Below are 12,868 nucleotides of genomic sequence, written 5' to 3'. Positions count from 1 at the left end.
GTTATATCCTATCCAGAAACATAAGACACACAAAACTTGTTTGGACGTAACATCTTACTGGAAATCTCAGTCCATTAGTTGTTTCTTTCGTTGCCTCAAAAATTATATCTAGCCAGAAAGTCAATCTTTCTTGTCTAGGAGAATGTTCTATGGTGAGTTTCTTGAAACGCTGAATTAACATCAGATTCTGAACTAATGATTTCAGGTACCTAGAATGTATGAATTAGTGAGTTAACAGAGAGAAAATAAAATTTGACAGGAGTCTAAAAGCACTTAACTGACTTATACATCCAAATAATTAACTGCAAAATTAAATGTACTTTAAAAGCTACCATAATGGAAATTGATTGTGTTGATTTTTACAGATTTCTGGAAAGAATAGCAAGTTTAGTCAAAACCTTAAGTCACAAGTCCACACGGATGTTCATGAACAATGTATTTTTGCAGATGGATGTAGTTACATGGGTAGTTACATGGTGATTAGACAGGATATTATGAGCTAGCAGATGGTGGGGGAGGGAAGCAGCAGCTATCTAAACTCTGAAAAGAATGGGTTCACAATCTTTTCCCAATTTTTTCACAAGGAATCATCATTAATTTCCAAATTCTTCCCTATAAAGCCTGTGCTTCAATGGGATTTAAACCCGACAGTGATGGGTAACTTAATTTCTTACCTTGCCTCTTCCTTCCCAAAATAAAAGAACAGAGTATGAAGTCAGAGTTACAAACCATCTAAGATGGAAAAATCCAGTTAAGTTATCCAAGTGTCTGCAAGATTTTTTAAATTTGTGTGTTTTCCCCATTGTTGGGTGCTTGAGCTACAGCCTTCTACCACATACCATACTGGAGGTTTCAGCTTAAAAAGTTTCTCTGCTGCTTGTACTGCTTTACCAACGTCGTTAGCCAGCATGCTCACACTGAAGAACTGTCCCACATCCCAGTAATTGTTCATTTTTTCTAGGCTTCCTTTTCTTCCCAATAAACTGTTTAACCGTACACCTGTAAAATTTCAATTAAAAAATATTTTTCTGTCAGTAAAAGTTTTTTTACTGATAGGTCTATCAGTAAAAGACTAATAAGACTGAAAGAGGGTAGATTTAGATTAGATATTAGGAAGAAATTCTTTCCAGTGAGTGTGGTGAGACACTGGAACAGGTTGCCCAGAGAAGCTGTGGATGCACCCTCCCTGGCAGTGTTTAAGGCCAGATTGGATGGGGCTTTGAGCAGCCTGGTCTAGTAGAAGGTGTCCCTGCCTGTGGCAGGGGGGTTGGAACTAGAAGATCTTTAAGGCCCCTTCCAACCCAAACCATTCTATGATTACTGATAAAAATAAAGGGAGCAAGTTTTCCTCAGAAAAAAAAATACTGCCCAGCACAGAGGCTGGGTCTACAAATAACATCCCCAATACAGTTCAGACAGTCAGAACTGCTACCACACACAGTGCTGAAAACACTCTTGTGCTATCTGTCTGGGCTATCTGCTTCCTGATGCTTAGTGTAAGCTGAGCACATCTCTGTGTCCTCAAGATCTGCATCTACTGCAACAGATTGATGGCTAGAGGCTTATGCAAATCCACCCCAGAGTAAGGTCAGGGGAATGATTTAAAGCCACCTTTGCATTCTTCCCCTTTAAGGTTCAAGTGTGTGTTTCAGACAGGATCTGATTCCAAATATAATTTTCAACTATTTTATTTCTAGGAAGAGCTGTATATCTGTTTCTATCATACTATTTATTTATAAATGTATAGTGGTAGGTTTTAGTTAGCACCTACATGGAAGATGTGAATCTAGGTAGACAACTAGCTACTGTCCTGGTAGATCCTTCCAGGCAGTACTTCCTGTGGATCTCTCAGTTCAGGGACAACAGAAACCCTCTGGATCCTTTCCTGGCATCCCTGAGGAGAGCTGGGCCACACTGTCATTTCCTGTCTTTGTCCCCTGTTGGCTATGCAATGCTCTGTGGTGCAGTAAAGGCAGTTTACGGGTGGTGCTGAAGCTGGTCCTTCCTTGTTCCTCTCCCATCTCTGAGACCCTTTAGATGGGCCAAGTTACTAGAAAGCTACTCCAAGGCAACAAGGAGCAAAACGGTCCTTTGAGATCCCCGTGTTTTAGACTGCCATCCAGGACCCGTCACCTAAACAGGCTGAGCAGTCTTTCTGTCTATGCAACCCATCGCTATAAGCGTTTTGTTTTCTTCACGGGGAGAGGGGCAGAAAACTTGCCTGTGGCACTGTGTGTGGATATTTACCTATTTTTCTCAGTTCCATTGAGCTTTCAAACTGTTGTCCCGCAACAAGTAGCAAAACTGCAAGGTTAATTCCAGAATACAGAGTTGACTGGAGTTCAAATCCTTTGCGATACCTGCAGAGAAGAGTCAAGAGCTCACATTTCACTGTACAAAGGAACTGAAATACTGCAAAGTTTTGGTAGGTGTTTTAAGCTGTTAATTTACTGTAAGGACTACACGGTGGTACCAATGGCACTCTTTGCAAAGAGTACTTGAAAGAAAGTAGGATTTTGTCTTTCAGAGAGAAAGAAAACTTCTGCTTACTTTTATGTCCTGCCACCTTGTGTAGTTTTGTGAAAATAAAACTTAAACTGGTTGCTGCAAAACTCTTAAATGCAATAGAAAGTAATTTTAATATATTATTTGTATGAGAGAAGCAATGAAAATATTAGTCTTCAGTGCAAGTTTTACAAAAAGGCTCCAATCTAAGGCCTTTGTTTTAAAGCTTCCCATTCATTAAAGCTAACAGAGACACAGCTGATAAAGGCTGAATGCACGCCACTAGCTGGTGCAGAATAGAGAAATCCGTCTGAAGCTTGTAAGTTCACTGCTACCCATGTTGCACTAACCATGTTGAGGTGATTTAGTGGGGGAAATAAGATAGAGAGGGGTATTTTCTCAGTTACAATACAAACCACACATTGCTAACGTTATTGCACTCAGCAGTATTTTGTATGATTGTACAAAAATACATATGTTAACAGTAGGTCAGCATGCCTTGCTGTCTTAAGAAGAGTCATAATGCAGGGTATCAATATTTTTCCTTATATACAGTAGATCATAGCATTTCCTGAGGATCCAAGGTGGAAACCATCCTTGCACAGAGGACCAATGTAATTCCTGTGACCTCATTTGCACTTCATTTTGGTCTTGAAGCAGATAAACTGTATATTTTCTCTACAAAGAAATGGGTGAGTGTCCCCCCCCAATAAACTATGTGTATCATTCCATATTTATGATAGTCTATAAAGAGAAGCAAGGAAACACATATCCAAAGATCTGGTGCTCAGTAAACCAATTACACACACAGGACCCTGAAAAAAAGACAGAACAAGTGGAACATTTGAACTTCTAGCTCTTACAGCCCTGATTTTCACAACCAGAAGTAAAGGTCCAAAAAAGTTTTTAAATAGATATTTTTGTGGTTTTTTTTTCTGTTACCATTCAATGGCATGATCTCGACTATTGGTATCTTTACAGTCCAGAATCAAGAAACATATCCTTGTAGATCCTCCCACATAAGCAAAACATATCTGGAGCAGGGTGATCACACGTCTGCAGGACTTGAAGCATAACTTGTAGTGCCTTCTCCCTGTCACCTGTATTATTTCTTCTGAAATCAAATACAGAGAATAAAATAAATTAGTTCAGATCTGAAACAGTAACTCAAGATGGCGGAAGAACATTATCCCCCATCTATCCCACAACCCATCCATCATTACTATATACAGACTTGACTTTATTTACACTGATATATGATTGCTCATTGATTGATAAAAAACAATGTATTCTCCTATCATGGGACTCTACTTCTAGCTCAGATAAGAACTGATTTCAGCCCCATAACTCCTCTATGAAAAAAATCTGCCATCTCACTTGATTCCTCCCTGTATAAGCAGACAGACTCTGCATATCCTGCAATGAGAACAAGTGCTTGTTTAGTGTTCATTCCTGACAATACTTATACAAAACTGGCCATTTTCAGCATTCGAGCTGACAGCTCATTCAGCTATGCCCAAGATATGTAATCTTGAATCCAGAGGATCCAGAGCCAATACCAGGCGGGGTACTGACTAAGTAGAGGAGAAGCAGGTCAATCCTATTTCAGCCAAAAGAATGATGGAGCTCAATATGGGGCCTTTGAACTGCAACAAGAATAAAAGGGCAAAACTGAACTGTATTTCTTTCTTAATTAAAATTCTTCAGATTAGAGAAAAAATTGGAAAACAAACAGCTGTCATAAAGCTTCTTTTGACAAATATTTAACAATCACATCAGTAATGAATCGGTGATCAAGTAACATTTTGGTTCCTTGTTATTATTAAACACATCAGAATTTTTACCTCCCTTTACCTTGTTGTTTTTGTAAGTTTAGAATTCACTATTTATTGCAGAAAGTCACTTAGAACAAATACAAATGTCTATTTGCAAGAGCAATGCAAATACAGCTTAAGAGTTTAATAGCCTCTTCAAGACTTTTTTAATCACCAGAGAGATGTGAAATATTTACCAACCCCTTTTTAGTACTGTTTACCATTTTTTGATCCCTACCTAGGTATCCAGGATCAGGCTTACAAGTACTATGATTACTTTGTCAGCAATACCAGTAGCACATAATGGTTTTCTGGTAAATTTATTATTTACATGCCCTGAAAGGATTAATAGTTACTGTAGAGCAGCTCAGTCCCTTAGGTAACCAGCTGATGCAATAGGACCAATAACAACACATCTGTAGCAAAATTCAGGCTTCAGTGCATGGTAGGGGACGGAAAACACCTAATAAGATTAAACAGATTTGTAGCTACTTGTGCAGGCTTTACCCCGCCTTTGATGTCCCTGGCAGACTGCAAACTTTCACAGCAAGTACTTGCATACTTTTAAAATCTTTTTTTTTTCTTCAGATTGACTGTTGTTCTGAAATTGATACTTGTCTTCTCTAATGAGCACACAAGGAGAAAGTTGGTATCTTTTGTCAGTTTTACAAGAAATAAATAGAAGTTTAAAAGTGTGGTGGTAAATCCATTGCACAGGTCAGCGTGCTCTAACCAAAGCTGTTCTGAACTAACCAGATTCTCTCAGTAATAGCACCCAAGTTTCACTGTTGTTAATATGAACACAGAGGAAGTTGAGCAAACAGAGCTTAGAAGAAAATTAGGCCCTAAAACATTAAATCCAACAGCTCCCAGGTCACATGAAACATGGTCACAGAAGTTTGGCATGTGTTCAAGCTTTTGCTGAAAACACAAGAACTGCACAACTAGTACATAACTTAGCACTTCAGCATGGAAAAAGAAAATTTAAAAATCACTGCTTCCCACATAAGACAAACTTCGATTCAACTCTGCCTTGTATGAAAACAGGTTAAATATTAATGATAATATAAAGAGCTGTTATGTACTGATTGAAAAAGCATAACTTTAAAGAAAAAATACAAGGCATAAAGCAAGACCCTGCTTCAAATAGGACACTGTGCAGATTAGCACTTCTGGACATCACAGGATGAACCTGTACACACCAAATACAATACTAGGAGCATTTCAAAGGACCAAGACCTGAATAAACAGTGTACTAGAGGACTCAAAATAAAATTAAAGGCTTCTATCTCTTATAAGATAAGGAACCACTAAAAATATATTAAAATAAAGAAAATTTAGCACATGACAAGTATACACTAATCTGACAGGATATTATTAAACAAAAATCAGTTTAGATATCTTTATATTAAACTCTGTTTTTCACAGCAGCAGAATTTGGTGCCCATTGGGCAATACAAACCCAACATACCAGTTACAGTAATCTAAGAATTTGGGAACAGCTATTACCTTCTAAAGCCATTCCAAAAAGAGAGGGCTAACCAAGAAAAAAAATAACAGAAAAATCACATAATTTAGGCTACAAGCAACTCCTCTAAGTCAATATGAAAATATACTGTTGGATAATACGCAGAACCTGTTACGCTGGACCAAGACAGATTTTCACCTCTTATTTCATACCCCAAACTTTGTCAGATCTGCATGTCTGACAGCTTATAATTTGTTTCAAGGTGTCTCGAAACAGGCCTGTGATGTTATCAATACAGTAAAAGAGATTACCTAAAACCCTTAAGGCTGTAGCACTGACTTCTATTTTTCTTACGCAGTATCAAATATATGAGCTTCCACACCCTCCCCAGGCCCCCTTTAAAGCCATAGTACAGCGAATCACAAAAATGCGCTTTGGAAGGGACTTCTGGAGGTCATCTAATAGAATCTCCTTCTCAGCGCAGGACCATCTCCCAACTCTAGACCATGGCAGCCTTGGCTTTGCCTGAAAAGCTGAATCTATTAAACCTCCAAGGATGGAGATGCCATAGCCTCTCCGAACAGGGAACGCTAAAGTACTATATGTTATGATGTACAGTCATGAGAAGGAAGGCAGAAAATGTTCTCTTTATGGAGTAAATTAGTGCACCAGGTGAGACTTATTCTGCAAAGCAAATCCCTTGAATATGAAGTTTTATAAGCCAGAGCGGAATCCCAACAGGCTGCTACAGAAAGGACCCTACCAGTTCATTTTACCGCTCCTTGGTCACAGGCCAGCTTGCATGGAAATGCATATGTTCCTCGTGGTATCACACAAACTAGTCACTTTGGGAACGAAATACAGTTTTGAAATAGGCGTTCTTCATTGGCGCTTCTCAACATACAATCTGTTAGCCTCTCCATGTCTGGGATAAGATGCATCCTACCTTAAACAAGTCTTTGTACACATGCAGTGAAAATATGAGTTATTCTTCATGATTTATCTGAGTTTGGGGGAATAGTTTTTAAAATCATTAATCACAATCTGAAGATTCTTTCCAAATACAGTTTTACCTTTACAAAATATATTTTAATGGTAAATGAGCAGCAAAAAAGAATACTACTACAATTTATTTAGAAACTATATTAAAACAAATAACATGCCTTGGGAGAGCTGTTAATAATACTATTTTTTCCCCGCTGGTTTATTTGTTAGCACATTTTAGTTCTCTCCCTACAAAGCTTGCCTTGCAAAATCTTGCACAGAAACCAAACAGAGAAAAATCAGTCTAAATTATGTGAACACGATAACTGCAAAAGCTACTACCAGTGAGGAAAGAGATCTTCAAGTTACTTCTAAATAGTAGGGCAATTATGAAAATATCCTAGTGCTCACTAAAACACTGCCAAAACCCCCCCAAGCAAAATGACAAATTAAAAGGAAATGGACAGAGAGTAAAAATTAAAAACATCACAATGCCTTTTTACAAATACCCAGTACACTAAGCTTCAGTACTGTGTACAGTTTTAGGCTGTATTTGAAAAAGAAACTAAACAATTAGGATTAGGAAAAGAAATCAAAGGGAGAGAATGATCAATGGTATGGAATGTTTCTGAATGAAGAAAGCTTCAAGAAACTAAGGCTTTTCAGACAGAAATTACTATACAGAGATTTTTTTTTTTTTCCTAAAAAAAAATGTTGTCCTGCAGGACACTTTTATAGCCTCTAATCACTTCCTCTAAATTAGTCTCAATGTTCTGTTGCCAGTTTAGTTTTGCCTGAGAGTTTGCATCATCCATATTTTGTCTTAACCCAGGGTTGGAGTCAGACACTCTTATTCATAATGAGAGGTATTCAACTCAAGCACTTCCCTCTGAAGCCAAGGGACAAGTTTTAAAATGAAGTAATATCACTTCTTCCAAAAAGCACGATACATTTAAAAACTTTCCACTACTAATTTATGACAGGATTTTTTCAGTCTCTCCCCACCCCATCCCCACTTCTCCACACTCTCCTCTCCCTCTCAGAAAGAAGCTGCTGTTCCTTAACTTGGCAACTTCAGTCACCGCAATTTGGCTTGGATTTAGAAGCCCAGAGGTACTCTATGCTGCTGAGACATGTTTGCTTGTTTCCACAGGGGAACAACTACACTACCAAGCAGTAAGTCCTAAAGGATGGGCTCATGCTTTTTCCTTGTGTTGTACTCACAGCATCCTCCTTAGCTATTGATATTTAAGGGACCTGAGACATTCTCAGATTAAAAATTCGTAAACTTCTAATGGCACCAGAAACACTCCCTCCACAAATCAGTCCTGTCCCATCCACCACCCCCACAGTTCTCTAGGCCCCTCCTGCTCCAAAGCGCAAGAACGATTTGTTGAGGTTTGCTTCAGTATATTCACGTTTCCTCTGAGTTTATACTAATGGAGAGAGGTTACAAAACCAGCAATTGATCATCATTTGCAGAAAGCAGAATCTCTTTACGAATCTATCCTCCTTTTCCCTTCCTAAATTTACTTGACAAACACAAAAATTACCACTGCTGTCTCAGGAAGTCCCTAAGCCACAAGCTGGTAGAAGCAGTAGGAACATTTAGGGAGATTTATCACTGTGCATTTTCCTGTGGTAGGTATATGCTATTGACCACTGTCAGAGACAGGAATCTAGGCTAGAAGGAACTATGCCCTGAGCCAGTATGGCCATCCTTACACTGTTACTCTCCACTAGCTCTCAAATATCATCCAGAAATCATATTCATATCACAGCTTCTCACCTGGAATAACACTGCCTTCCAGCAAAAAACAACTTCTCTTTTTTTTTTTTTTCTTTTTTGATTTCATGGCTTCTTTCTCCCCCCTCAAATCCTTTTTCTTCTTTGAATCCTTCTCTCCACTGCAGTTATTATAATGAGTCCTAGTTTTAAATATCCCTAAACTAAAAATTCTTCCTGCTTCACATGCTGGTTTTACCAGCTTTAAAGTATTGGCATGGTTAAGGAGCCAGAACTACACTCAGTGAACCAAGCCTTTGTCCAAGAAAGTTAACAGGAACAGCACGGATTTCACTGGGACGAGAATTAGCTCTGTAAGTAACAGCTGATATCATCTTTTTTTTCACCTTTTTGTTCACATCTTCCCCAGTATGGCTTGTTTCCATCTGTCCATCTGGAGAAGACTATATACTACAGAAAACCTTATGTCAGTGAAAAGTAATTCGCTCAAAGGAATCCACCCTTGGTTTCCTTTATATTTCATGTTAACTCGTTGATTTGATCTTCTCTTATTATTTTAAGGCCTCTATAAGCAAGCAGATTTCTTGAAGAGCAATGCACAGGGGAATGAAACAAACCATAACAAACAATTCTGAAAGTGTTTCCCATAGAACAGTAGATTCAAAAAGAGTAACCTGTTTTTTTCCACTCTATTCCTATATGAATCTTTTTTATCTTCTGATTTCAGCCTTGAAGCAGCTATCAATAGTTTACTGCACATATCACGATTAAAATAAAACACTGATCTTACTGTCACGTTGCAGAGGAAATGTCAGTGAGACAACTTAATCAGTTAGTATAAATACAATCATTCATAAAATAACTGGTCTTCATACACAATCCTGTGCTCCTTTATTATCATGTACAATACCTTTGCTTACAGTAATTATATGTAATTAAAAATATGTATTTTGAATTTTCTTACATAAAAATAGGACACTGTTAGTTAAGTATGCCTTAATGACTCCATAGCAGATGATCTGAACTACTACCAACTGTACAGAAATCTACAGCAAAAAAAGATTTCAAAAAAATTCCTAATTATTGAGGAATACAACTAATTTGTATTAGAGTTATTACACTTGCACTCGCACTTAAAACAAGAAACTAATTTGTGATTTAAAACACATTTCACTGAAGATGCAATTTGACTGTAGAACCTTCAATATTTGAAACAGTGAATGAGGAAAATAAGACCCTAAACTAGGCTTTGAGACTAGAACTAAATTTACAAGTCTCCAGTTAGATATGGCAATGAAAAAAACAGGTTTTCTTTTCCCCCTCATATACACTTCAGGTGCTTCATGCAAGCCACTCATATAAAATGAGGAACCCCATGATGTGTTTTTTACTAAATCTAAGTAATTGCAGAACAGAACATTTTAAATAACCCAGTGTTTTTCAATGGGAATAATTTCCTATGGCTACTATTATTCACAATTACTAGTGATTTTCAACTTGCACCCTGTTACACCCTTCACTTGCTAATTGCCTTTTTTTGTTATTGCATTGGAATATGTTGCTTGTTAAAGCACAGCATGCTGAGTTAAATAATAGTGACTGCAGCTGCCCTCATCTTCAATACAAGTGAAGATAGATAGAACTGCCTTGGAGGGAGACTGAAGTCTTCACAGCTCTGGCCTCATGCCAGGGTTGGGTTTGGTTTTAAAGTCTACTCTGAATAGAATTTGGCATACTCTTTGGCCTCTTTGCAAGCTTCCAGAACTTGGTAACTCCAGACCTGGTAAATAAGGCCGATTGGAAAATACTCAAACGTAAGTGTACTGCGAATCACCAAAAACTTTGCTATGTATTAGTGGAGTAGATCCTAAGCAAACAGCCAGCTGACAAGCACACTTAGTATTTGAATTAACTATAAATATCTGTACTTCATCTATCTACTACATATATACTACAGCAAAAGCAAATAAAACAATAAAGAACAAACTAGCATCCTTTTTTGTTACTCTCTTAACCTGATTACAAGCAAGTAAAATTCACAGAAATGGATTGCAAAACCTTCCTGTCCCATTGGCTTTGATCATAATTTGTACTACTCATGTGACTTGCTCAATGCTTTTAGATAATTTGAGGCAATATAAAACACAGAATAGGAAATGGTTCATTTTATTCTAAAATTATTAAATAGGAGAAGATATTCTATAAACCTTTTTTTAAAAATGCAATATCACAGTTATGGCTTTCTACAAAAAACTCGGTGGAAAACAATTGGTGGAAAACAACTCATTTTTTTTAAAAAAAAAACATTAAGATCCTCTTTCACTGTTTTTTGGTTTGGTTTTTTTTTCCAAATCGATCAAAAATTTAACTGTTGCTTATAAGTAATCCAGATGATACTTTAAAACATTGAAATATTGTGATTCCAAACACAAAGCATGAATACATGCATATGTAATACATTAATAAAGTATATTAAATAGCTTTATACGTCCATCTCCCTTGAGAAGAATCTTGAGGTTTTTTAATTAAAAAGTAGGGAAGAAAAAGCTGTAATACTAGAGAACCAGCATTAACACCATGCTATACATGCAGATAGTATTTCTACTTTCTTTTCATTAATAAAGACAGCCATTGCACTAGATATTCAGGCAAATTACTTATTGGAGTGGTAGCTGGATGTGTTCACTCATTCAGATTCTGTAAGACGTGAAAGCTTCCACAAAAAAGGATCATTGACCAGGTCCTCTGTGGGTGAATCTGGAAGTTCATCAACAAAAGTACTTGGCAGACCTCAGCTATATGACCAGTACACAAAAGAGCTCATCTGGCAAGAGCCAGGTCCTAAGGCCAGCAGTATTAACCTAAGTCAATCCCATGAACTATAGCTGTAACTCACATAGAAAAGCAGAGCGGATAAAAGTAACAAACACAATGACATGCAAACCACGGCACAATACACAGGAATGCTCTTTAAAACTGCAAACCCCTGAAAATTTCAGAAAAAAACAGAAATTCAGGTTATCACTACAACATAAATCCAGGCCACATATGTGTACTTGCCAGTGTAAAATTAAAGTGTGTGATCAAGGGTGGGGGCATTTGTGTGGGTTTTGTTTTGTTTGGTTGGTTTTTTGTTTAAAGGAAACATGACCACTGGTCATCTCATGTAACAGCTGGTTTTACTGTGAAGTTCAGCCATGGACGTGTATTCGCTATTGGTGTTGAGGCCTCTGCCTCAGGAGTTGGGATGCAGTTAGAGTAGAGGACGGGAGCTGCAGGAGAAAGGACAACCATACACCTGAGGCAGCTGGAGGCCATCTTGCATGACTGTCTTCTAGCTTTACACAGGTCCCTTCACCCAAAGACTTGCCACAGACATGTGTGGTCCTCATTTTATAGGAGTGCTAGCTTGAGATCCTGAAGGCTAATTAATAAAGGTGCATTTACATTTATTGCTGAAGATAATGGGATTTTAAAATACATTTCATCATGCTTTATACTTCAAAAGAAAAATCACACTGTAGACACCTCAAGCTAAGAACCTTTAATTAGTGGAATTCATGTATCTGTGTGTTAGTTCTACATCTGTAAATGGAAGTAAACTCCATTGTTCTATTTCTTCATGATATGGTGATAAATTACTCAGGTATTGCAACAATAAACATGAAAACTGCATATGTGGGGTGGAGGGCTATGCCATATAATAAATGTGTATTTATTTCGTATACAGCACTGTTACATCTTTAACAAGCAGATTGACACAAAATATTGAGATGCTGACCAGCTGACCTCCAGCTATTCCAATGCACCACACCAGGCAAAGTTCTCAAGGAAAAAAAAATCAGATGGCCTTCAATTCCACACACATTTAAAACAGACAAAATAAAATGGCAGTCTTAATTCAGAATTTTCTTAGGTTTCAAGAATCTGAAACTATGAGAACATCCTTTCATGGTAGCTCTCATACCTCATCTTCTCCTTACACAGTGCTTGCCTCCCAGGCTAGGTATACCCATGGACTGAAGCAAACAGCCATCCACATCTGAAACACCCAGCCCTTAGTTACACAGCATCTTACTTCATACCAAAGCTGTGAATACAAATATTGAAAACATTCATGTTGTACATTTGGACTGAACTTATACCTAAAGATGTGTTCCATCCTATGCCTAAATTAAAATACAATCAGATCTCAGTCTCAGCTGGGAGGCAACAAGGAACAATGTCTTAAACCAACTCACGTCTGTATAAAAAAAGAGCAGTTTGTGTGTGGAGTCAAAATTAATTAGCTTAGGACACTAGTAGAGGAATGGCCTTTTGCTCCCTAGGACTTCTAAACAAGCAGTCAGG

At 37.7% G+C, this 12,868-nt stretch overlaps 1 protein-coding gene across 1 annotated transcript in view; it reads right to left on the bottom strand.

Annotated features, from left to right (window-relative positions):
* The window catches only part of MAP3K15 (mitogen-activated protein kinase kinase kinase 15), a 94,045-nt gene that overhangs the window by 33,296 nt on the left and 47,881 nt on the right, over window positions 1-12,868 (bottom strand). The window contains 5 exon segments of the mRNA XM_068395397.1: window positions 59-209; window positions 840-999; window positions 2,248-2,360; window positions 3,448-3,488; window positions 3,490-3,619. Coding sequence (XP_068251498.1) covers window positions 59-209; window positions 840-999; window positions 2,248-2,360; window positions 3,448-3,488; window positions 3,490-3,619 — 595 coding nt within the window.

Source organism: Nyctibius grandis, chromosome 2 (genome assembly GCF_013368605.1).
Source record: "Nyctibius grandis isolate bNycGra1 chromosome 2, bNycGra1.pri, whole genome shotgun sequence".
NCBI lineage: Eukaryota > Metazoa > Chordata > Aves > Nyctibiiformes > Nyctibiidae > Nyctibius > Nyctibius grandis.
The sequence above is the reverse complement of the archived record's forward strand: the minus strand, read 5'-3'. Positions and strand labels throughout refer to the sequence as shown.